At 38.5% G+C, this 26792-nt stretch overlaps 2 protein-coding genes across 10 annotated transcripts in view; one reads left to right on the forward strand and one right to left on the reverse strand.

Annotated features, from left to right (window-relative positions):
• LOC105384205 (protein numb) overlaps window positions 1-17513 on the forward strand; it is a 48829-nt gene extending 31316 nt beyond the window's left edge. For 3 of the 9 annotated variants that reach the window (XM_038119300.2, XM_048624760.1, XM_038119293.2), the window contains exons 2-10: window positions 2200-2484; window positions 5658-5809; window positions 7818-8029; window positions 8268-8309; window positions 10474-10551; window positions 11240-11338; window positions 12408-12564; window positions 14297-14438; window positions 14899-17513. In XM_038119300.2, the coding sequence (XP_037975228.1) occupies window positions 2275-2484; window positions 5658-5809; window positions 7818-8029; window positions 8268-8309; window positions 10474-10551; window positions 11240-11338; window positions 12408-12564; window positions 14297-14438; window positions 14899-15153 (1347 nt within the window). In that variant the 5' untranslated portion in view covers window positions 2200-2274 and the 3' untranslated portion in view covers window positions 15154-17513. The remainder of the gene's footprint in view (window positions 1-2199; window positions 2485-5657; window positions 5810-7817; window positions 8030-8267; window positions 8310-10473; window positions 10552-11239; window positions 11339-12407; window positions 12565-14296; window positions 14439-14898) is intronic. The other 6 variants (XM_038119295.2, XM_038119294.2, XM_038119296.2 and 3 more) reach the window with 6 other exon arrangements.
• A 1539-nt stretch (window positions 17514-19052) lies between these two features.
• LOC105392299 lies at window positions 19053-24997 on the reverse strand. Its single transcript, XM_038119302.2, has 8 exons — window positions 24868-24997; window positions 24585-24725; window positions 24184-24324; window positions 23696-23827; window positions 23543-23583; window positions 23001-23449; window positions 19496-19679; window positions 19053-19220 (listed from the first exon to the last, which is right to left on the reverse strand). Exons 1-8 carry the CDS (start codon window positions 24943-24945, stop codon window positions 19070-19072), a joined length of 1317 nt encoding a protein of 438 aa, XP_037975230.2. The 5' UTR covers window positions 24946-24997; the 3' UTR covers window positions 19053-19069.
• Between the last annotated feature and the right edge of the window lie 1795 nt (window positions 24998-26792).

Genomic DNA, 26792 nt, shown 5'->3' on the forward strand with positions numbered 1-26792 from the left:
TGAAAGTCATGTAACCCATTAGTCCAATTTGTGCTCATACCTAAGACCTATTCCTATTAAACCTATTAATTAATTCATTAATCGGTCTATCTTGTATACAGAACGGCGCCAATAGTCGTTAATATGAATTATTTATTAACGGACTTACATAGCTAAATAATAAAAAAGATAAACCAGAACATGGGTATGTCGATCTCGCACTTGTAACTGAATCTATACAATGTAAAAGTACTTAGATATTTAGGTTGCCTTTATAAGAATGCATTGTCATCACATCACGCATTGCACTCAATACTTGTCATGCACTGCACTTTAAGTTTTCGTCCCAAAGTGAACCTTAAATGCTGCACTTTCTCGGGGGCTCATTAGAAATAATTAGCTTGTCGGAAATAAAACATCTTAAATAACAACTGCTATGTAGGTCACTTGAAGAGTTGCTGTGCAGCATTTTCCTGGAAACTTAGTGAACTGTAGCTAAGCGTAATTTTGTTAAAGTGTCTTGTATCGCAACCACGCAAAGTTCCTTAACCTGAATTATGAGACGCATAATTTTATTTTCATCCTAACAAGATAATAAAGTAAATATGTACTATGTATATAAAAGTATTACACCTACAAGTTAGTATATCTACAGAAAGAGCTTTGATAATAATGATAAGGCATATCACACTCCGAGATAGCGTGTCGGTTTGGTAGAGGGACGCAAAACGAGCCAGCCCAAATCCTTTTACCCCATTAGTTAATATTTAGGCATCATAAGAATCTCCAAAACATTTGCTCCAGATATCTACATCCTACAGTTTAAAACAGGAGCTAGAGGTTTAAAATTTAGTTTGGTGTATCCGTAACAATGTTATGCACCTTTTGCTCAAGTTGTGCGAAAAGATTTAACGTTGCAAAAATACAACGCTTTTGCCGTTTAGAGAAACCCAGGGATGTGCAACAATAAGTCTTTGTGCTTACTTTTTGCCTTGCGTCTACCTAGTCTGGTTCAACAAGTTTTTTTTCTCATCCATTCCCCAGTGTAGCTTGAGGTACGGCCTTGCTTCATAACTGAATCACATTCTTCTTTTACTTTTCGATTCTTATTTGTATTTTTTTCCATAAATACGTAACTGCATAGTATTTTGGTTCCTCTACATTTTATTGTCCTCAATATCGTAAGGCCTTGACATTCCTTTATCATCTTCAATTGATATTGTGTCATCTTCTCATGTAATATGCTTGTTGACATGTTTATTATTAACTATTCTCTCCTCTCTCTGACTTATGTGGGTTATCAGTGGCTTGATATAAACATCAACGTCTTGCTTGCACTAATCTAATTTATCCTTGTAAGAGTCATAGTTATTATAAGCCATATAATTACGTATTTTATATAATTGAAAAATTATCCATGAACTATCACAAAATTATCTACAACATATAATATAGGTACTCTTAATTATTTTCTAAAGTTATTTACGACTAAAACGAAGTGGAATTAATTATGTTTGGTCTCCCGTGATATTCTCCCGCAAAGACGTGGCAGGGGGTCCCGAGACATGTTGGTCCGATGTAATAATAAGTTTTATAGTTTCTGAATGCAGGCATATTATTAATAAAACCATTTAAATAAGTTTTTTTTCCCATAGGTAACCAGTTGATCACAAAGTATAATTTAAAGGACGTAAATATTGAAATCTCACTGAATCTGATATATGGCACTAAAAGTACTATGACACACTTGACAAACTTAGTTCTGCCTGTGGTTCTGCTTAGTAGCAGCTCGTTCACAAAAACTGACATAGTATCTCTTACCGTTATTTCACTAAATATGTCCTGCAGGGTGGAAACATTTAGGTACCTTAATCTGCAAAGATGAGATCTTACTACCAAAATGTTATATTTTTTATGTAAGCACTATACACCACAAAGGAACTTCTCAAAAAAATACAGTTCACCACATCCCTATGAGGCCACCTTTTCTTCAACCTCTTCATATCAGCCAATAGTCTTTCCCATGACGCAACCACTACCGGCCCCCTAAAGGTTGTCTCTCCCACAACACAATATCTTTCCTCTAACCACCCTCCTCTCTTGCAGAACCCACAATACGTCATCTTTCCTCTTACCACACTCTCTTCTTTCCTCTCTTGCAGGAGTCTCCCACAATACGTCACCTCTCCTTTAATCACACTCTCTCTTCCTCTCTTGCAGAAGTCATCAGTGCGCAGTTCATTCCGTCGCTCTCGCACCGGTGGCACTGGCGCGCTGTCGCCCCCCCGCGCGGGCATGGAGCGGCTGCGGCGTTCCTTCCGCGAGTCGTTCCGGCGCCGCAAGGGCGGGGAGCCCCCGGAGTCGGCGCGCCCGCACCAGTGGCATGCGGACGAGGCGGCCGTGAGGGCAGGAACATGTACCTTCCATGTGAAGTATCTGGGCTGTGTGGAGGTGTTCGAGAGCCGGGGCATGCAAGTCTGTGAGGAGGCCATCAAAGTACTTAGGGTGAGTTGGGTTTGGGCAGACTTGTCTAAATTTAAGTTGTGCGAAGATGCCATCAAAGTTGAGAGTGAGTTGGATTAGGGCAGAATATTGACCCTGAATCTCAATTCCTCTAATTTCGCTTTGAATTTTACTTAAAGTACTCCAAGGATCTTTCGGCGAATGCTCCTGATGAACATGCACCTTTCACGTCACAATCTATTCGATTATTGGCAAGGGTCCCAGTTACTGCTACGCGCATAAAGTAGCTTGAGTGAAGTGTTCGAATTGCAAAGCAAGTCTGTAAAGAGGGCAAAGTGCTGAAGGCTAGTTGGGGGGAGTTTGGCAGCGTAACCTGAGCGGGACAAGCTGTTTAAAGTTTAGCAAAGTTCGGGCATGTTAATAATCACTTGCAGCTCAGGTTAATCTTTGAGAAGTAGGTAACTGAAGCACTAGCTAAGTACAAACCTTGTACCAACGTACCCTTACGATATCCTGGCAGGTAAATTGAGTTAATCCGTTGAGATAATGGATTTGGTGAGACTTATTACTTTAGTAGTTAGTTAGAAACGCCGAGTTACTGGAAATAGGGAACGAGTGATTTCTACAAACAAAAAAAAAAAAAAAAAAAACACGCACTCACGCCTTGTACTAATGTACTCCCTTGCGGGGTAGGCAGAGGTGCATTGCTGCACCCACTTTTCGCCAGTGTTATGTTAGTCCCAATGTAATAGGGGGCGGGCCTATTGCCATTTTACGGGCACATCCAAGACCCGAGAACAAATATCTGTGTTTAAACAAATATCTGCCCCAGCCGGGAATCGAACCCGGGACCATCGGCTCAGTAGTCAGGGTCACTAACCACTACGCCATTCGGTCGTCTACAAACAGATGCGTCAAAAATCATTTCTATATATTTAACACATAATATGTTTAAAATTTTAGAGTAATGTTAAATATCATAGTCGGAAAATCCAAAGCTAAGCAGTGTGACCAAGTGTAGAATGGAGTGTGACGAATGTCCGGCCAAGCGTGATATTGAGAACCTCTAGACAAATGGTGATTTGATGATTTTAATCAAGATTTTGATGATAAACTAACACAAGTCATCTTTAAATACTTTGAAGTACCTTTACAAATAAGTAAACTGACGATTCAAGGATAGCGTAGATTGAAATCTAATGAAACATTATTCAGTTTCTAGAATAAGGCATGGATGGAGTTCGTAAATAGCGATGAAAATTTACAACGGAAGTAAAATTTTACGCATTAAACGACCATAACAATAAAACAAATCGCAAATCAATGTTTTACACGTAACAGAAATAGCTGCAGGCTATAAAAATACTGGAATTTAGGCGCATACCGGTTTAATCTAATCTTTTTCCATTTCTCCATATCGCGACCTCATCGGTAGGAAGCGATAACGTAATATGTTCCGATGTATTTCCTTCTGAGTCACACTCACTGTCACACTACGCAAGGGTAATTTGTGATGTAAATCACTAACTAGGTAATTAGTTCAAGCGGATAACATTAAAAAAAGCTTGAGCAATTATTGTGTGACTAATGTTAGGTTCTACTTAACTGAAACTTAATTCTGCGAGTCTCTGTAATACCTTTCCATTAGACGGATTAGAGGAACAGAAAAGGAATAAAAGATTAATTGGTGTCTGTTAAGGATAGCTATACAAGCCTACCTGTACATGTACTGAGTGTAATTTTTACAGTATAGTTTCGGAAGCTCTAGGGTACTACAGAACAAGGTCAAGTTTTCGGGTAGTTCACTTAGAAAATGAGATACTTTATAATTAAAAAAACGTTGATTTAAAGAGCTTATTATTCGTGACAGGATACTATAAAACTTTCACTTCAGTATTGTATAGTATTAACATAAGAATACCAAGAAACGGCAAGCGTTTGGTGCTTATAACTTCTCTTACTACCTACTTACATAAACACGGCATGCTAATTACACAAACTCTGTCAAGTACTTTGCATATTGTCGTAGATGCATACCTACATGTTTGTACGAGTTCCTATATACAAATATATAACTAGGTAGATATGTGAGTATATGTTGAAGACTGAAGTAGGCTGCCCAGGTAGCCTGATTTAGTATCGACCAAGTTAAATCACCTAGGTAATAGCTATCTACATCAATGACAAAGTTAAAGTCACGGTACAATAAGAGGCCAGTATTTCGTCTTGATGTCTAGCTAGACGACGACGTTTGTTTACTCAATGCTTCGTAATAATGCGCTCTTTAGAATTTATATTCCAATTACCGAAGGATCAAAAGGATTCTCTTTGTCTTTGTAGTCAGTAACAGGTAGTCAAAGGTCAGACAATTTATCTACGGGTTTTATGTTATGCATTATCAAGGATGAGCCAGTCGGTCGTGACCTAACTTAGAGCTTAAAACCGCTTGATACTTTCCCGCAATTTCCCTACAAATACACACATATTGTTTCTTAAATCTATGAATACATACCATACATTTCCCCGATGGCGTCGGCGACATCTATTAAATCAAAACGAAGACTCATTATACTGTTCCTACTTGGTAGATGAGGTGTATCGGTTCTATATTTATCGTAGAATCGATACTGGCGCAGCCTCGATGAAGTCCGTCCTCTTTATCACATCAGGCGATTAGTACTTTAAACTGATTTCTCTCCCCTGAACACTCTGCGCTAAACTAAACGTAGATAATGAGAATCTGCAAAATAATGCTGCTAAAACCATTCAGTACACTGGAATCCGCACTGTTCTATGGCAGGAAATAATTAAAAAATGTCATGAGCTGATGATTGAAGTATAAGATAAGTTATGCATAAGTGAATGCATTTTCAACACAACGCATTCACTGTTATTAAAAATCAATGTTAAATGGATTAGAATAACTGATCTCTACAGGATCATGCATAATAGGTATAGTAAGCCGAAAAGGGTGATTGCCAAGTTTTGTTCTAACCAATTTCCAATGTCGTAGAACAAAACTTTTTCATAAAGAACACCAATGTCAACCCCATTCGACGTTTATGTGAATCTGAGATCTATTCCATACATGAATAATGTATCACTGTATATAGGCGTCACTAACAACAACCCTGAATCTGAAATCTATTCCATCATTAATGCAGCACATATTATTATTCACAGGCCACACTAACAAAACCCCATCCCTATTCCAGAACTCCCGACGGCGGCCAGTCCGTGCCGTGCTGCACGTCAGCGGCGACGGCCTGCGCGTGGTGGAGGAAGAGACGAAGGGCCTGATCGTGGACCAGACCATCGAGAAGGTGTCCTTCTGTGCGCCTGACAGGAACCATGAGAGGGGGTTCAGGTGGGTGCGATTGATGAAGTCTTGGTTGTGTTTTGATGAAAATTGGTGTTTGCATTAAAAGGTTTCGAGCAAAGGACACTTCGGTACATCTTCGTTTTGGGTGCTATTTAAGGTGTTTGCTTATTCGACGATTTCTTTTTAATGCGGACCGAATTTTTAATTCTTGAATAGATAGGACCATTGAGGATGTCCAAGAATTCTCAGCGAAAACCTTTTATTTAAAACGAAGCTAAGTAAAATGATGAAATGCAAATAAAGTTAAAGTGTTAATTAATGGACTCCTGGCACAGTGCTCTTTGTGCACAGTGCACAAGAGCACTCTCTGTTCCATCACTCTCATCAAAAAGGATTAAATTATACAGCTCATAGCATAGTCATAATACAGTTCCCGTTTTGTCGGTGGATCAATCTCTACGCCTCTTTGTTTTCCGTTAGCTACTTTGATTTCTTGATACCACAGGTCATTACCTCTTCCCAGTATTTGTTCCTTCATGCGAAAGCATCTTTATCTTTTTCGTCCTACCTCTAAACAATTGAAGGAAGCGGCATTCTATGGGCTAACTACTGTGACTCGGATCGTATGTATAGTCATGGCCATGTGAAAAGGCCTTGTAGCGCTGCATTAGTTAGCGATGGCATTGCCAATTGTTGTCGTCAAGTTCTATACATGCACTGCTGCATGGGTGGTCAAAACCACTATACATTTCGTGAAGGCAAACAATTTTTTTGTATTTTATATAATACAAAATGGAATGCTAGTAATTTCCTAAACTTACGTAGTAACTAATTAATCTTCCAAATTCCATAACTTGTAGTTGTAGTCAAATAATAAAATAAACTAGGTATGTAGTTTTATTCTACTATTAGATAGTGTTCATTATTTTATCAACATTGCCATAGCAACTAGAGAACTATCGAAATACTGGGCTCGTTTTTATAAGGGCAATCTATTTTACTGCTGGGCACGGTCTTTTCATCATAAAACATAGAATTAGAGTTGATGACAATACAATTGTTCGTTATACCTACCGCGTATTTTAGGTTATTATTATGTTGACTGGTAAAATTACACAGGACGTGATTGCATTCATTTTATAGAATAGCATCTCTGTCCCTTGGAGTATGTTTCGTATAACTATTTGGTATTTTAATAATTTGAATCATAAAATAGATTACAGCATACCTATACAGTTAAAATTAGTAAACCAATTGATTACGTAGGTTTTAGTGGCTATAAAACAATAAATCATCCATAGTTGTACCTAAAATTACATAACAAGCATCAAGTTTATAGCATAAATCAAAACCTCCAAAAAGGGCCGATGTAGTCCAAATTCCCCGTTCTCACACCGATATTGTCGCGTGGCTAATGAGTGCGTACTGAAATAGCTTATAATCATAGGCTTTGTCACGCAACTGGCCACTCTCAACGCTAAATATACAAGGGGCTTATCACCCTATGGTGACCCTTCTATATTAACTGCTTCAGTGAACATTATGATGAGTTATTCCGTGGGTTTTTACGTAGCGGTTCTTATATAAACTATGTATACTGTAGTTATGACATCAACGTGTCTTATTAAGATATCTTATTGTTTTCAATGATAACATTATTTAGTGTGTATTGAGAGCGCCGCAACAATAATACTACTGCTGATACTCAATCTGCAATGCAGAATAAAGATAGCATGAGTTCTTTGCTAAATAGCCGTGTCATATTTTGTACCTTGTAACAAACTTTGTGGCAAAATGCCTTATTTTGTTGAAGTTTTTGCTCAAAAATTCAACCTTGGTGTGTCTTTCCTTAAACGCTACAACTAAAAACTTTTCCATTCATTTGTGTTGCTAATCGGTTTCTCACTAAGAACATCCCACCAAACCACTCAATCTGATGAGTCGAGAATCTTGTAGACAAATCCAGAAGTTTTTTTTTTCCCTGGACCTCATCAACGCCCAATCAACTGTAACCTCCATCTCCATAAACAAAAGTTCCTCTTTCGCATTGCAGTTACATTTGCCGCGATGGCACAACCCGTCGGTGGATGTGCCACGGCTTCCTCGCGTCCAGAGACAGCGGGGAGCGCCTCTCGCACGCGGTCGGATGCGCCTTCGCAGCCTGCTTGGAGCGGAAACAGCGAAGGGATAAGGAATGTGCCGTATCCATGAGCATAGACGCGGCGAGTCATGCCTTCACACGGCAAGGGTCTTTTAGGAAATCAGGTGAGATTTCGTTTTTGTTTTTTGGTTGGGTTTTTTGGGGTATATTTATTGAAGTATTTATTTATGGTGTTTGGTGTTTATTCCCTCTGCTTTATCAAATATAAACGGTACTTTTAATAAGTATTAATTAAATTATTAATAACTAGTTATCATGTCAACAAAGCAACGTGGGAAATGACCTGTGTTTCTAAACGAAGGTTCTTGTAAAGCTAATGTTTCCCACATTTTATCACGCTAGCGTATTTCGAGGACGAGCTACAAGGATTTACCAATGAGTGGGGTAAGCCGGTAGTGCACTGAGTGAAATAGTCACGGAATGGATTAGACAAACGCATGTTACACTGATACTATCTAACCAATCAAGGGATAGCAATTAACCAATCAAGGGACTGCATATGGGCCAGATAAAACCTATTGGTTGGTGTGTTTTGTTCGTTAGTTTTATAGGCGACATCGACAGTAACTGACGAAATTAATGACTGAATATAATATTATTCTTTTGACAGAATGTATATTGTTGAATTATTATGTTTTACATTATTGGAAAGGACAATACAAGACTTAGGGCCGATTTTTCAATGCTCAGATAGACAACCAGATAGCGTTTATTCTACAGATAGCGAAATATTGAATTTTTCAACCGTCAGATAGAACTTATTCGTCCAATAACTCACTTACCTGGAGAATAAATCTATCTGCTGCTTGAGCCGCCAGATAGTGCTTATTCGATTGATAATTTGACATTTGAGGTTATTAAATAAGTTCTTTTTTGTGTTTATACCAATTCTAAACTTTACAAGCGCAGAGAATAATCGTCTTTTCAATGGTTATCTTCGATGATATTGATGATTTGGCGATCGAAAAAGAGGCAGTAGGTAATGAACGAATGTATTAATCCTGTTGAAAGGAAAGTCAGAGTCGTCAAAACGAGGCCTGATCATTACACCATGTGGGATGCAAAAGAATTTCATCGCCGAAAGGCGCCAGACTACAAACATTATGTTGATTTATTTTCAAGCATTAATTTAAAAAAAAAAACAGGAATGTAGTAGCACTTCCTTCATAATAAAATATTAAGGTACATTATAGTTTTTCATTTTATGATAAGTAGGTAACCTATGCTACATATACCTAAGTATCTAAGACATCCCTCCTGCTTGGCGGGATGATCTTCTATGTCCAGTAGTGGACGGCTATAGGCCGAGGAGAAAAGAGAGAAACCATCCAGTACTTGATAATAAAACATAGGTGTTATTTCTTTCAGTTTTTATTCATTAAATTTAAATTAAGGATACGTTGAATGCTAATGTTGGAGCAAATGCCCCATAAACACCTTTTCTTCTACATCGTTAAATGAAGGTAAATTTGAGGGCGCACTTCCAGTATTGTACATGTCCTGCCTTTGCAGGGAAGACTTCTTCTTCATTGTTTTTTTGATGCCCTCGTACTTTAGGTTTTTCCATGAGCGGACACTTGCTATACCACTGGAGTTAAAAGAAAACTCAATTTTCTTCCATGCAGTCTCCTTATCTTTATTTGTTGCAGCATCGGTCTTTTTATTTTCTATGACATGTTTGAATTTATCTACCAAACTCACTAACACAGTAACTTCAGCATTATTATTTGCAGCAAATTCGCCGAACGCTCTCTTTTTTGTGATTCCATTGCGATCCAAAAATAACAAATATAAATACCAAAATTGAAACAACCAAACCAAACAGTCATTGAGGCTTGTGGCTTGACAGTGACAGTTGACTCTGACAATCAAAATAGTAGTCTGTCCTGCTTTAGCACTAGTGTCTGCATATATTTGTTTCACCTTTCCAGAGTTCAAATAGAAAAATCGGTAAGATAGTTATCTATGGAATAAATCACAATTGAAAAATGGTTAAGCAACTACCAGGCCGATAAACAGCCAAATAAAATTATTCGTTAGATAGTTATTTGACGTTTTATCCTGGCATTGAAAAACCGGCCCTTAATGAATTAGTCATGAAAGGCATTTGTTTTGTTTATAATTTTCAATAGCCACTTATTAGATAATGCAATTTGGAATGTGTTTGATTGTTAATTAATTAAAATCTGTACTGGTATTGCATATTTTTAGTTGAATAGACATACCTAGTATACCAGTATTGAACTGTGCTTCTACAGATTGCATGGACAATGTACATAAAACCTCATACAGGCAACTAGAATTTAGATGCACAAAATTAAATAGTATTTGGCATAAAATATCGTAGCTTGATAAAGCTACTCACCTACTTCATTCAACTTGATGAAATGTCTATGAATTACCAATTCATAGACATGGTAGGAATGGTTTTAAAAGTGAACGTGTATCTGTGAGACCTCGTCCAATCGTCCGACCCAATTCTTCCAAGTTCTCGTATGGAATATTTCCTTTTTTCTCTAAAACTCTTAACCCAAAGCTCCGCTTCCAGTTATAATGCCTGAGCCACAAATTACGGAGATGCCGGTAGATGTTCCACCCCCAACTAAAGGTCGTGATAGACGTTCGAGTAAGTAAATGTGTGTGTGTATCTCAAAGGTGCTGGAATTTCGTGCTGTTTGTGTGGTTTGTCTTGTTTTTTAGGGACTTTCACTGAGTTGCAGAAATGGACTTTAAGCTATGTCGATCTTAAATGTATAGCTGTCTTGCTTTCACGGTACGGTATACGAAAAGAAAGAGACAGACATAGATTTAGGTAATTCCGACACTAGCTTAATGTTCCTTTCTGCAACTCAGCGTTTGTTGGACACAGTTTGTGTGATGAAATGCATAGGATTTTTCAGTGCAATGTTTAGTTTTGTTTTTTCCGTGTGTAAACTAAATGATTGTCGATTACGAGCGCAGTGTTTAACCTTGTGCGTCTATCACCACCTTAACAATTATCACCATTATCATGAGGCCATTAATTAATGATTGTGCACAGCGAGTGTGTTTGTTGCCGAGATTCTGTCTTGACTTTACAAAATTTCACAAAACACTACTTATAGCATAATTTGGTCTTTTTATAAGGTTTTCAGGCAAGTTTGAAACCTAGCTTTAAACTGCATGGGGTTTTACATAATATCTCAAAACCAAACGACATTATACAGACAATAATTCAAACTAACATAATCTTGTCCTACATATGTCATATACAATTTTCTAATATACATAACATTATATACTTATTTAACTTATATAAATGTATATACTTGCAGCTCTAAACCCGTCCCGCCGTGCATCAGAGGCGGATGCGTCGATAATCTTACCCCCCGCGCATACCAACCCATTTACTAACACGCCTGTCACCCGGAATGGTACTAACCTCTTACCGTTTGTCCACTGCCGTCGTCCCTGCTGCCACTGCACGGGTTCGTTATCGACGTAGATAAACATCAATATATCGCGATTCGCCATAAATACGGCCCTGTGATTGGTGGAACGAGTTTATCGACGTTGATAACAGACCCGTGAAGCGGCCGCTAAAGTCATTATTTAGGGTAGAATTTTATCAGTTAACTTAACGAGGGCTGAAATGCAATACTTATTGTTTTTTAAACAAAACATATAATAATACGACGGCAGTAGAGGAACGCTCCTAAACCAGGTGTCTTTTCTTTTTTACTAAAAAACTGCTTATGCTTGCCCCTAATTTAAAAATGGTGTTTTTAATATTGTGCGGATTTTGGTGAACAAAAAGAGAATTTAACGCAAATCATATAGTGATTCTGTCTGCTCATTGCCTATAATTTTGTGTTTCTCATTGCCTATTATTGTTGTGTTTTGTGATTGTGTGCAGTGAGGCCTTATCATATTTGTTGATTTTAGGGCAGGGGAAAGAAGCAAAGATATTAAGAATGAGCATCTGAATGCAAACCATTTTTGGCTTACAACCCTTTACTACTATACTTACTGTAATATCTAAACCCGAGAAACCGAGGATGTTTGAAACAAGCCCCTACTATCCTTAAATATGTCCGCTTCACCATAATCAGTCAACAGCTGGCGCTTGTCTGACTGGTCAATCCTCTCACCCCGGCGACAAACCCTAATCTCATATAGCTCTTGCGTTTATCACCGACACGCAAAAGATTTATTAGATAACCTATCATCCTATCTACGCCCAATACCCCACCTCATTAAGCGTTGTCACCAACATGTTGCGACCGGGGATTTAGGTGTATGCATAGTCTATTTGTTTAACAAACGAGTACTGAAATTCTTTTACTGCGTTGCTAGAAATGTCCTAACAATGACCCATTTCACTCTTTCAATATTGGAAATTTGCGAGACACATACTCAGTACTCGTTTGTTAAAAAGAAATAGACTATAGGTAGGCTTACAAACACCAGAAAAACCCCGTCTCATTACCCACCGTCTTCCAGTGATAACGCCGTCCCGTCGCGCGTCTGAAGCCGACGCGCCGCCGCCGCCCGCGCCGCGCGCCGCGCACAACCCCTTCGCGGTGGAGCGGCCCCACGCCGCGCCGCATCTGCTGGAGCGCCAGGGCAGCTTCCGCGGGTTCGCGCATCTTAACAACAGGTGAGAGAATAATAAATTTAAAGCGCTTTATAGGTGTGGAGGTGCGGATTGGAGGTGCTGAATTGCCGATGATACCGTCAAAATCGCGCGTCATTTGTTTTGGATCTTGGCCGCTATTCGCGATAAAGGACGCATCCTCAGTCCATAAATGCAACAGGGGCGGTTGGCCGCCATTCTCCTCTTCTTTGTTTCGTCAAAAGCCTCCTTCTGGAATGTTCTAAAGAGTCTTACATTCTATCGCCTCATCTTACATCGGGCTACATCCGTTGTAAAGCACACAACCCCTTCGCGGTGGAGCGCCCCCATGCGGCACCGCATCTGTTGGAGCGCCAGGGCAGCTTCCGCGGGTTCGCGCATCTTAACAACAGGTCAGTGTAATTTATAGGATGTAGAAGGTGCTTTTCAGAAGGGCTAGCACGGGGCGCATTTAAGACGTGACAAGAGTTTTGTATCGCCCTCACTCACATCGCGCAGCCTCAAGAGCGAGCGCGACAGAAAACTCTTGTCGCGTCTTAATAGCGCCCTGTGCTACAGGGCCAGGTCGTCTTGGTAGGTAGGTGGGGCGCGGGTGGAATGTGCCGAAACCGCGCGACGCTATTGGTTCGCGCGTTGTTGCTCGGCCGCTATTCGCGGTAAGAACGCATTCCTCATCGTGAATCCGCTCTTATGATTCGTCCATTAATGCAACAAGATGTGTATCAAGCTATCAAACGCATACATTCTTCTAGAATGTTCCAAGTATCATAAGTTCCTTGGCCTCATCCTACATCGGGCTACATCCGTTGTAAAGCACACAACCCCTTCGCGGTGGAGCGCCCCCATGCGGCGCCGCATCTGCTGGAGCGCCAGGGCAGCTTCCGCGGGTTCGCGCATCTTAACAACAGGTTAGTACTAACTTTAAATTAATGTAATTTAGAGGATAGATTATGGTGCTATTTAGGCCCCTTTGGTGGTGTAGGTGGTTTGCTTTTCTTCCATGATACGAATACCATGTGTGTTGAGCTATCCAAGGCATACAATCTTCTGGAACGTTCCATGGAATGTTAAATTCATTATTCGGACCTCATCCGTTGTAATTCGCCGCGCGCCGCGCACAACCCCTTCGCGGTGGAGCGGCCCCACGCCGCGCCGCATCTGCTGGAGCGCCAGGGCAGCTTCCGCGGGTTCGCACATCTTAACAACAGGTTAGTAAATGTGAAAAATATATGCAAAAGGGATTAAACGCAGCCTGCTAGCGTGACCCGGGGCCGGGGTAAATATGAGGTTATTTCTTCTACTAGCTGGCTATCAGTTAATTAGCCTGCCGGCTCGGCTATGCTGCCACGCGGTTTAAATGCTTCGCTTCATAAGAAGATACAAATATACCTAAGGCGCTTATAGGTCCTTGGAATCGCGGTTGGAATCTGTCAATAATCCGTTCGACACCAATGGTGCACGCTGCTATTAGTCTCTCTCTCTCTCTTTCTCACTTAATTCGTTCAAAAATACAACATGCGCTGTTGGCTACCACTGTCGGAATAGCGCACTACTGGCGTTACGAGGTTTTGTCTCATTCATCCCACAACTGGAGGTGGCGATGAGAGACCCAAAAGTCGAAAGTGAACGCCTGTTCTGCGACTGTACAGATCCAGTGTACATTCAATTACTTATAACTTATTACGGTCTCCTTTCTAAAAAAATATCTTAATATGAACCTTTTCTGAAACAACTAACCCTCTCATCCCCCCACCAGTTCCCCGTTCAAGCGGCAGATGTCTCTGCGCATCAGCGAGCTGCCATCGAACGTGGAGCGCGCGCGCGCCGGCCTGGGCTCCCCGCCGCGCGCCGCCGCCTCGCCGCCGGCGAACAAGCCTAGTGTCGGGAATACTGCTGAGGTGAGGATTTAATATTTATATCTATCTATAGAGTACTGTTATGATTGGATGGCTATGAGATAGTTATGATTGAATGCGGAAAGCTATAAACATACGTCTAGCAGTGGACTTCTATGGGCTGATGATGATGATAGAGTAAGATGTTTAGTTTTCCATCTGTAGAAAAAGTACCTACCTACATGTTTTATACTTCTGAAAAAATATATGTCATTGGTAAAGTGCCATGTTAGTTTCCGCTACGTTATGCGAGAAAACTAGGTAAATCATTCGTGGTTTATGCAAACTATCAGAAAGATGTATATTGCATGCGTATTCTGTCGTTTTTCAAGAAAGTGCATTGTAATCTTTCGTTTGCCTAAATTATGAAAACTCGAGGTGCTCCTCATATTTCCCATTCTGCCACAGAATCTAACAATACCTAGCATATAAACGCCTAACACAAAAACCGTCCACTTCACAGGAGAACGGCACAGCGGAACCTTCAGACCCAGTAGCGGCCATGTGTCAGCAACTCTCCTCAGGTTTACGAGCATTAACCGAGGAGCCTGTGCCCATAGCCCCTCTCCCCGTGACCCCCGCCCTGCCTCACCCGGACCAGTGGCTGGGCAGGATAGCCCGCGCGCCCAACCTGGGGGCCGCCGGCCGCGCCGCCTCGTATGCCGGACACTCCACCACTAACCCCTTCCTGACACCTGTACCCACGCCGAATTTGTAAATTAGGTGAATTGACGGGCAGATTTTTAGTTTGGAAAGGGATAAGGGATGGAATGATTTAACGGTGAATACGTTAAGGGCGTAAATGAATTAAAAGTGTGGATGCTATGCCGTATTAGGCGATAGCAGGACTGTGGAAGTTGAGTCGGTATAAAAACTTAGCCCACGCCTAATCTGTAAATGAGATGAATTGACCGGGTGGAATTTAAGTTGGAATGATTTGAAGGTTAATGCGTTGAGTTTGATTAAAAGTGTGGATGCCATGCCGTATAAAGCTATAGTAGGATTGTGGAAGTCGAGTCGGTATTCAAACTTAAAACATGATAAAGCATTGGGTATATAGAGCGGCTGTTATGTGTACTTAACTTTTTTAAAGGTTGTCGAGCGATCTTTTTTTATTGGAATTGATTAGGAAAGGGAGGATGATACTTTTTGGGTTTGTAACTTTTGATGAGGAGTAGGGAAGTGGCATGAGGGTAGTAAAGTGAGGAGCTTACAAACTGTTTTTCAACCAACAGTTCCTTTTTAAACTGCCTACATTGCGTCCCTAGTAGACGAAATCATAATTCGTAACATACGGAATCTATGGTAATAAATTAATGTGGCAGGGATCCTCAAAATCCGGACGGTTAAAATAGATTTTCACCACACCGGGTGTTCTTATTTATGTATCTGAGATCATGTTTCTTTTGCCAGTACATAACCAGATAGTAACTATAAAAATCTTCAGTGATATAGTATTAGTACAAAGCACCGTACAGATAGAAGCACCAAGATCAGGATTGTAGTATTTTTAAATAGTAATGTTTTCGTCCTGTAACCTAACATGTATTTTTGGGAAATATATTTACTCCTACGTTATTTAAGTACCAACAAGGCCTGTTCAAATTGTCATCAGGTTTAAAATTATTAGGAGGTATTATTAAAAATATTAACACATCAAAATTATGGTGCGTAACTTAAAGTACCTTTTGAACTTAGGAAACTTTATAATACAGGGCTTATATTTTTCTTCGGTATTCAATATTAAAATCGTAGTAACTTAATAAAATTTGTTCAATTTATTTTTCAGTAATAAATAAATATTATTAATCATCTGTTTGTCTACCCTGTTTAAAATTAAAGTTTTAAATAATTGTGAAATCAAAAATATTTATTCGTCTCTAAATACGCCAGTCATTGGCGCTTATATTAACCCTGTTACTTGAAATATTATACGAGAATTATATTTCATATTTACTTAGTGATTGTTGTACTTAAATTATCTTGTCATATCGCACTGTGCTTGGCTTGCACATTAATATTAAGTTTAGTTAGTAGAATCTGAATCGTCCAAGGACAGTATTACTGATGAGCCAACGATCGTAGAAGAGTCACTGAACAAAATAAAGTAATTAACTATTTTGCCATTAATAAATACAAAACAACCAAACTACGTAAGGAAATTTTGATACTTTTATTTTTTGTAAATATTGTATATTTGTAGGATACTTACTTACATTTTGCTGTTGGTTGATCTGTTTTTAAGTACTTATATATAATTTTGTATTCTATAACTTAGGAAATGTGGGATATTGTTTGGGGATGGTCAGACTTTTTTTTTACTTAAATTGAGTACTTACATGTTATTTTTAACTTAATTTCGTAGTTTTTCTCAGTCTTAAGTTTTTGTTAGGTTTTTTTTAATGCCTTATCTACGTACTTAGTAAGCGCCACATAAGATGCGATACATATTAACAACTCTTTGTTACCACATTTTTAGTTATGATACAAAGGTGGTATACATTCATACATTCCAAATCAATAAATATTAAAAATTAAACAGATAGTTATGAATTTTGGTGTCTATTAACGACAAAATTATTCTAAACGAATATTATATGGCTAATAGCAGTTTCTAGCTTTTAATGTTATCTCGCTGAACAGGTTAGATAAATAAAAGCAAATTCTTCAAGAAAACTGCCTGAGCGCCGCTCACATATGCATTGTGTGATAGATACTATTTAAATGTAATAATGCACTCAATATAAAATCGCACTAAATCTGTATGTGGTTGTAAGAAGTACATAAACTACTCATGTAATATTCTCGTACGTAGCTTGTAATATATAATTTATGACGACTTGAACTTATATGTATATATCTGTAATCAAAATTGTTGACAATCGGACAAAATGTACGTACTTAATTTTGCTAAATTGTTTCTCGATAATTACTTGTTGGGTATTTTTTTTTTTATATTTACAGTTATTTTATTTTTTATCTAAAGCATTGTACATAGTTGCGAATATGTAGATATTTTAGACAATGTATTTGAGAGTTCAAATATTATGAAAATAATAAATATTACGTTTAGTTGAATTTTGGCTTTGTTTTCTACTGACCCACAAAATGCTTAGGTACTAAAAATCGTTTTGTATAATCCGTGCACTAACTACTACTACTGAAAACAATATACATATAGACGAATTGAGACCCTCCCCCTTTTTTCGAAGTCGGTTAATAAACAAACAGAAATGGACGGTCCGAACTGACATGTCAACGTCATAAAACGATCCGCCAATTTCATGGAAGTAATAATACAACAGGAATGCGCACTGCACCAAAAAAACGAGCCGACAGAGATAGTCAGCACGGAGCCCTCCATCTCTTTCTATTTTTGGTGACCATAATTTTAGGTAATTCATGAGACATCACTTCTAATCTATCATGTCGCGAATAGGTGTCGATGGTCTCAAAGTCACCTATTATTCGAATAATTCGATTGCAATGTTGGTAAGAATGTATTTTGGTGATATGACAATTGAGTAAACATTGTGTTGACATGGTGTAAATTTGTGGGAATTACTTGGAACCACCTTTGCTATGTTTCTTCATTGGAAGGAAAGCTGAAATTTGGGAAAATATAATTTTAAGTAAATAAAATTTAGTTGGGTGTAGTGTTGACAAGAAAGTGTCAAAACAGGTAAACATTAAACGCAACTCTATGTAATGTACCTAAAACGTGTTTACTCTGTGGGTGTTCCGTTTACATAGTCTAGTTGATGAAAATCTTAAGATTTCAAAAAAAAATCTCAACCTAAGTGCTTCCGCCGGTTTTAAGCTTGATAAATTATCTTATAATAGGTACTCATTATCTATCACCAAAAAAATCAACAGCTCACAACTCTTTACCAGCCTTATAAGATAAAAAACAGCCACAATAATACATAATGATACTTAGGTACTTAGGTATAAAATAAAACAAAAAGTTGAATGAAACAGGTCCTTATTAATGGAAAGTGATTCAAAAGTACGAATGAATGGTCACCCTAACCATAACGTCTCTCACAACAGTATAAACGTCATCCGTCATCTTGACAACTTCGGTCTTGTAGTAAAGTATTTAGAAAAACTACCAATATTTTTTATGAAATTATTATTCATACAAATACCAAATATTTCATTAAAATTACATGTTTATAATGATTTATTATAAATTTGTTTTTGAAAATGATATGATATACAGTAGTCTATGAGTTAATTTAATATTTTTTTTGCATAGCTCTCTTCGTACAAAATCTACTAAAGTTTACACTACTAAATCCTGGCAATTGTTAGAAAGAGAGGAAGGGCTCTGTGGTAACCCTCTCTATCGGCTCGCGGCCTCTTTCACTTCAAATATAAATCTTAAGGTGAATTCGTTAGGTCTATTTTTGTTTGCATCATTTTGGTGAGTGCGCATTCCTGTTGTATTATTACTTCCATGGCCAATTTAGATTTGTTTCTTTATTGGCCCATTACATCCACCCCGCAGTCACTTTTGTGTACCAATATTTTCGGTAACTTCGGAAAATATATTTCAATTTCATATTAGGGTGTGGTGTTGTTACCCCGTATCTAATAAAAAGTACTGAAATGTATTAGTCAAAACCACTTTATTCTGAATCAGTCTCTCGATACGTAACTTTTCTAATCTTGGGAGGGTTAGCAGACTCACTCATTGCTGGCAGCGAAGTGAAGACCATTTTCTTGGAAACCTTATCTAATATTTTTTTGTCGTGGAATGGGTGACAATGCGTGTTTAACCTGTAACAAATGAAAATGTCTTTATTCAGTCATGCGTGTTAGAATGTGTTAGTAATAACATGTGTAAATAAAGAATCAATATGAAAATAGTGGACAAACTCATGCCATCTCACTGTTATAATAAAATTGTTCTGTCAATCCTTCTTCTATAGCGGCCGATGGGAGGAATTTTCATATTGTATGTATCTTTATTCACAGAAATATAGATAGCAATATGATGTGTTAGCTGCATTTAAGTGATATTATCAGTAAACGAGTGAATTTTTCTGGCGTACCTTTTAACTATTTTCTCCCCTTCGGTGTCGACGAGGGCTGTGCATTTCTTCCTTCGGTAGTCGACGCAGCGCCACCGCTTCTTGAATCCTCTCACGGAGGAATGGTGGATGTAGTACATGTACCGATTCAGAATCATCTGCTTGGAGCCCTGGGATGATACTGTGTACTGAGGCTTGCTCTGATCTGAAAACATAGATGGGTAAGTTTTGTGTATTTCGGCGATTGGGTTTTCAGTGCATCATCTTTTATCAGGGTGTCCACTTTCTGGAAAGTCAGGGATAGTCAGGGAAAAGTCAGGGAAGCTCAAGGTGGTCATGGAAAGTCAGGGAAATTGATGATCCACCTGGAAAGTCAGGGAAAAATGACTAGAAAAGCATATATTTTAGCAAAATTGTAGTTCATTCCTTTACTAATTACTATTTTTCTTCTATTTTAAACGTAAAATACGTAAGTCATAAAATAAAATCTCGTAAGCCAGATTCCAGACTCAGTTCATAGTTTGTTCAATAGTAAAATGATGTTCCCTTAATTAAATTTCTTTCAAAAGAGTGTGACTCAGCTTGCCATTCTGAACAACTTTTGTTGTAAGAGTTAGTGATGAAAAATAAGTCCCCACATAACGTGTTGGTGCAGACGCGCTGTATCGACTCATCAATTCTCATAATTTGCTACGGCAGCGGGAGCGCATGCAGAAGCGTTTCCTTCACGCGGCACCTAATGTTAATTTTTAAAACGTCGCGCCCATACGAAAACATTTGATTTTGGTTTTGTTTTATTTAAATTAATTACGGTATTTACAAAGCTTAACACGCTTTACTCGAGTTATTTCGATTTTGAAGGCCCTAAGATTACTATACAAGGTGTTAAGTACTATACAAGTTTTATACACAAATTAAAAAGTTTTTTTTTATCTACCTGCTTCCAAACTCTCATTTAACAAAAAAAATATAAGGAGGCGTATTTCTTCAAAGCACTCTGTACTAATCCTACCATCAATAAGTGTGCTTAAATAAAATTAACTTGGTCTAACTAACGTCTTTTGCAATAATAACCAGAGGATCCCGCTTGGGTTTCCAACTTTAAATAACTTTTTTAAAAGTTAAATTCCATTTTGAAAATAAAAAATGGGTGCAGCCCCCCCTTGTACCCCGCAAGGGAGTACATCAGTACAAGGCGTGAGTGCGTGTTTTTTTTTTTTTTTTTAAATAAAAAATATATATACCTCTTTCTCAATTTTGTAAATACAAAAAAGAATTACACTTTATGGCAAAATACAAGTATTCAAACTTTGTTGTACAAAAAAATTAAGTAGGTACTTATTTATCATTGCTTTCTATACATTATGTTGCAATAGTGGTAGATGTACGGTGGCCTGCGCCTAAAAGTATACAGGCGGAGTTTTTAAAATAGCGATCTCAAGCTCACATGCTGCTCAAGCACATCCACAATTCCACATAAACACCAATGCTACACATATCACACACAACATATCCCCGGATTTATAACAGATGTAGGTGGTCCCTTCATCATCAGGGATCGCTATTTTAAAAACTCCGCCTGTATACTTTTAGGCGCAGGCCACCGTACATAGCCGAAATAGGGTGACTCAGGGGATCACTCGAAACAACTTTTGTTCTACGTGTTATTGAAATTCGCTTTTTTTTCATATAACTTCACCTGTCTAGCAAAGTAAGAGTGGATTTATTTTTTTTTTGAATTTCATGTTGTTCAAAATGGTCTGCATGAGTCACTTTCTCTCTCTTCTTAATATAAACTTTTTACAGGCAAATATTTTACGCAGTCAAAGTTTTTTTTTAAATAAGTGTCGCAAATGAACGGAAAACTTTCAAATCAAGCTTTTGGTTATTTTTATCTCTGGTCAGGGAAAATTTCTGAAATGGTCAGGGAAAGTCAGGGAAAAGTCAGGGAATTTTTTAGAGGATTCTGAGTGGACACCCTGTTTATTTATTTCATTACATTCTACTGCCTATAGTGTCCAAGATACTGAATGCCATCATCCTCTACAGAATCCAAAACCGGGTAGATGAACATCTTAGGAGTGAACAGGCAGGATTCCGCAGGGGAAGAAATTGCACGGACCAAATCAGCACACTCCGCATAATTCTGGAAGCATCAACCGAGTGGCAAAAGGCCCTTTTCCTGACATTTGTGGATTTTGAGAAGGCCTTTGATAGGGTACACCAGTCAGCGATATGGGATACGCTGAAATATTTTCACGTTCCGAATAAAATGCGAAACCTTATTAAAGAAGCCTACAATGGCTACACTTGCCAAGTAATCCACGAAGGGAAGCTGAGCGAACCAATAAGCCCCAATATTGGCGTCAAGCAGGGCTGCATGTTATCCCCACTACTCTTCATCATGATTACCGAAGTAATTTTGGATATGATGGAGCAGAATGGCAAAGGAGGTTTGGATTGGTCCGATGGAACATCTCTGGAGTATCTCGCTTTTGCGGACGATCTTTGTCTTTTCTCCGAAAATAGCGCTGATATGCAAAGGAAACTCAATGACCTCGTCCATTTGGGTAACCGAGTGGGCATGCATGTCAACAGAGAAAAGACAAAGTCAATGCGAGTAATGACTGCGGACCGTACTCCATTTAAAATCAACGGCCAATCCATTGAAGATGTTGACACCTTCACCTACCTGGGAAGCAAAATCACACCAAATGGTGGAACTGACGAGGATATCGGCAACCGCATCAACAAAGCCCGTGGAGCTTTTGCCATGTTAAGCCCAGTGTGGAGGTCTTCCGCATTCCGTCTCCAAACCAAGATCCGCCTGCTCAACGCGTGCGTAAAGACCGTTCTCCTCTACGGTTGCGAAACTTGGAAGAAAACGGTTCAAACCACGAACAAGCTACAGGTTTTCGTAAACAGATGCTTACGCAGTATCCTAGGGATCCGTTGGTTTGACTTTGTCTCCAACGAGGAACTTTGGCGCAGAACACATCAAAAACCTGTAGCAGAAACCGTAAAAGAACGCAAATGGAGATGGATAGGACACGTTCTAAGGCGTACTGAAGACGTCCCAAAGGAAGCGCTGACATGGCACCCCGAGGGCGGTAAACGAAGACTCGGCAGACCGCGAGAGACATGGCAGCGCTCTGTGAAAAAGGAAATGGGCCAGGCGGGGATGTCTTGGGCGGATGTCTCTGAGCTGGCCCAAGATCGTAAAGAATGGCGGCGCTTCACTTCGGCCCTTTGCTCCCCAGCGGAGATTGGGAATAAGGAAAGGTAAGGATTACATTTTATAAATCCTACTGTATTAAATGGTCAGGTAATGGGGTGCCTAGAGCGCCGGAAGAGCGAAATTTGGAGGTTACGCAAATGTGATTGATACAGATGTAATATACCTAGTCTAATCATATCTGTTGAGGGAAAGATTTCTTGAGTATAGGCCACAAATGTGTCTGAGATGTGCAAAGGTGATGTGATAAAATTACATATGAAAGTAGTATTTAGAATGAATGGTGTTTACCTCTAATGTCTGCGTCACATAAGGTGTCCAGATCAGTAGCAGTCTCACTTGCAACATTAGGCTGTGGGTTCACATCTATCCCTATACTGGCTATAGCATTTTCTAATTCCTCATTTGATTGATTAGATGGAGGTATTTCATCTTCTGCAATTATATTAAAATGTTTGTGTCCAATATTGCTACTAATTTCTTGGTTATAATCATCACTCAAGTCAATATTGATTGTTTGTTGGAGATCTGGCAAAGCAAATTGCTCTGGAAGTTCATTTGAGTTTGTTTGAAGAGATTGCATGTCTTTTTCTGGTATCTTATGTACTTTAACTAAATTGTCTAAATCTATTATAGGACAGTTGGACACACACCAGTCATCAACTGATTGTTCTTGCTCAGTTTCCATTAAATGACTAATATTCTCATGAGTGTTCGTTTCACTTATTTTACTTATTGGACTGGAAAAGAAAGTAATAGATTATTATTTTCTGATAAAAGTGGGAACCAGGAGTAGCAACAGCAAATTGATAAGAATGAATTTTAAAACTTACCAGTCTATTTGAAATTTAACTTGGTTTTCTTCGTTTTTATTCTAAAATAAACAAAAAAAAATTAATTAAAAAATATGAGTTAAAATGTATGTAGAATAAATTAAATTGATTTTATTGAAAAAAGTACCAATAAAATTTTAAAAGATTACTTACTGCATCATTTTTCTGAATATTTGTACTGACTGGCAAGATATTAAAATTTTGTGTGAGAGGTGGTGGCTCTGGAAGCTGCCACGAGTCAGGCTTCTGACAGTCACCTTGGGCTGGTTTGTGTAGATCCACAACCTGCACATTACAGTAGAACAGTTAATTTTAAAGAGCTATTTAAGTAACTGCTTATGTCTGGGTGACCCATTCGTACACCAGAAACAATTGATTTTTTGTTGTATCTAATTTCTTGGGATGTGAGAGGTAAATCTTTTTAATTTTGTAGGGAGGGAGTCATAAAGGGTTTAGACACTAATGATTGAATTGAAATAGAAGTGAACTTCTTGTTACCTGTTTACAGGGTATACCTCTATGTTTATATTGATTAACCTCATATTATAACACCCACTAGTGTTCAAAAAATCTTTAATCAGTGTCTTTTAAAATTATTAACTGTTAAACTAATAGATACTGAAGTGAATATAGGTCCTTACCATATTAGGAAGACTTTCTATCCCCCTCAAATGTAGAGATTTAGCACATTCTACAAACTTTTCCAGTTTGTTCTTGGGCACTACTACTTCACCACTATACATGTATTCCAAAGTATAGCATAAGATTTCATAACTGAAATTCTGAGAAATTTATTACACATAAGTTTATGGCAACAACCAAATAAATTACATTATTTAATTCATTATGTAGTATACTTGATAATTATTATATCTGATAGTGAAAGGATAAATATTATAAGGAAATATTACTAGATTTTTTAAAGGATAGATGGGAGGACAATGTTTAGTGGGATATTTTAGAATTTGTATATGAGATCTTTATGTACACCTTACAAGTTTAAACACATTATTATAATAAGGTAACTGAAACAGAAACTTACATGAAGGTAAATGACTGGGTTCCGGCAATGCATGTTTGATAATATACCCTTGAGATAGGGGCTCGCTAGAGCTATCACCATTTGATGAACGGTCACATAGTGCCCATCGGCGGCTAGAGTCATGTCCACAAATTCCCCATCCTGGAATAAAATTTACAGTAAATATATTATTATGTCTTTCTAAGAGGAAGCTCCACGCAGTAGGTTTTGAGTTTTACTCTGTTCTTGTAACATGGTATTCTAAATCATATTCATATTTAAATAGGTACTTGATTTAACTCACCCGTTGGAAATGAGTTATTCCATTGCTTAAATTATTTTGATATGAATTCCAGGCTATTGATAGATTTGAAGAGTTCATTTTACAGGAGTGACTAGTTAGTAGTTACTGCATAGTACTGAGTTAAGTTATAGGTCCTTTCACGGTTAGTAAGTACCAAATATTAAATTTATTTAGTATTTAGTAGTAAGTTTCACTTTACAATATTGATTTTTTTTTATAGAACAGCATTACAATTAATAAAATAAGCTGTTTTATTTCAGCAATCACAACAACAATCGAAATTATGGAAAATAAAAATGCGCGCTTTTTCCTTACTATCACTGTATAAAAGTACTCTGTGGTCAGAAAAACCAAAGTGAGCAAAGCCGTAGAATAATCAAACGAATAACTTTATAAAGTAAAGAAAGCATCAAGAATTTCGTTATTATTTTACATACAGCGCAGCGGCAGCGAGTCAACATTTTTTATTTCACCGCAAGGCGCAGGATCATTATTCTAAGATTTTTCTTAGACGTCATGATCTATTCTGTGGGCAGTGTTGCCAACTTATGGCAAAAGCCATTCCCTAGCAACAACGTAGTACTTATTTTTTTATAAATCCTTTATTTTTATAGAAAGCTTGGTACTAACAAAGGAAGACCGTCGCCTTCGTCAGAATATAACACATATAACGATAATAAGAAACTATTACTTAACTCTAGGTTACAACTTCTGTAAAATTAACATAATATATTAAATTAAGAAACTTAAAAACTAAAAGGAACTCTTTATCTGGCGTTAAGGCCCAGTTGCACCGTAGTTTATTTGCTCAGTGCTAGAAACCCCAGATTAGGACTTGGCCACAGGCCTAGGCACAGCTTCGACCTTTCGCCCAGCTTAAAAACAGCTATATACCCTGAACTGTGGAAGATCACCCGCGTCACTCCGGTTCCTAAGGGTAGGGTGGGATCGGACGTGAGTGGTTATAGGCCTGTGGCTGTCCTGTCGGTGTTTGCGAAGGTCTTTGAATCGGCGCTGCATAAAACAATGTATAATGAAATACAAAGTCATCTTTCTGAATGTCAACATGGGTTTAGACCAAACCACAGTACTTCTAGTAATCTTCTTCACTTCATGTCCTATGTCACTCCTTTAGTGGATGCAGGGGTACAAGTCGATGCAGCTTATTTTGATTTTAGGAAGGCCTTTGATACCGTGGATAATGATGTGCTGTTGAATAAGCTAGCTGCCATCGGGTGTACCCCGCATTCACTAACTTTCTTCAGTAGCTACCTTGATAATCGGAAACAGTACGTGCAATTTGGCAGCAGTTACTCGCAACCATATTGCACGTACTCGGGAGTAAGTCAGGGTAGCAACCTGGGCCCCCTTGAGTTTCTTATAATGATTAATGACCTTCCGAACATCGTACGGGACGCCACGTGCCTGTTGTTTGCGGACGATCTCAAGCTGTTGTTACGAATTGGTGACGAGGGTGATTGCGACCGGCTACAGGGGGATATAGATAGAGTGGTACAGTGGAGTCACGAGAACAAGCTGCATTTCAACGCATCGAAGTGCATGCAGATCTCCTTCAGCCGCGCGCGCGCCCCGCGGCAGCGCCAGTACACACTGGCCGGCGGCGCCGCGCTGCAGCAGGTCACTTCGGTGCGGGATCTGGGAGTCCGGATCTCATCGGACGTATCTTTTCGTGATCACATTGTAGACACGTGTAAAAGTGCTTTCAAAATTTTAGGTTTTGTGCTCCGTAGGTGCCATGGCTTTACAGATATAAGTGCTGTGAAGGCATTGTACAACGCATTAGTGAGGAGTAAATTAGAGTGCAACGCAATCATATGGGCTCCACATGAAGCTAAATATAGTTTAATGTTGGAGAGAATACAGAATAAGTTTTTAAGATTTATATACTTTAAGTTATATGGAGT

The sequence above is a fragment of the Plutella xylostella genome, chromosome 12, assembly GCF_932276165.1.
Source record: "Plutella xylostella chromosome 12, ilPluXylo3.1, whole genome shotgun sequence".
NCBI classification, from domain to species: Eukaryota; Metazoa; Arthropoda; class Insecta; order Lepidoptera; family Plutellidae; genus Plutella; species Plutella xylostella.

What these genes read in the sequence shown, in the direction of transcription:
- LOC105392299 (XM_038119302.2), bottom strand. Translation starts at nt 24,945, where the DNA reads ATGAACTCTTCAAATCTATCAATAGCCTGGAATTCATATCAAAATAAT. An exon ending in GAATAACTCATTTCCAACGG is followed by an intron (nt 24,726 to 24,867) that starts GTGAGTTAAATC and finishes ATTTTATTCCAG; the next exon opens with GATGGGGAATTTGTGGACAT. An exon ending in TAGAAAGTCTTCCTAATATG is followed by an intron (nt 23,828 to 24,183) that starts GTAAGGACCTAT and finishes TGTAATGTGCAG; the next exon opens with GTTGTGGATCTACACAAACC.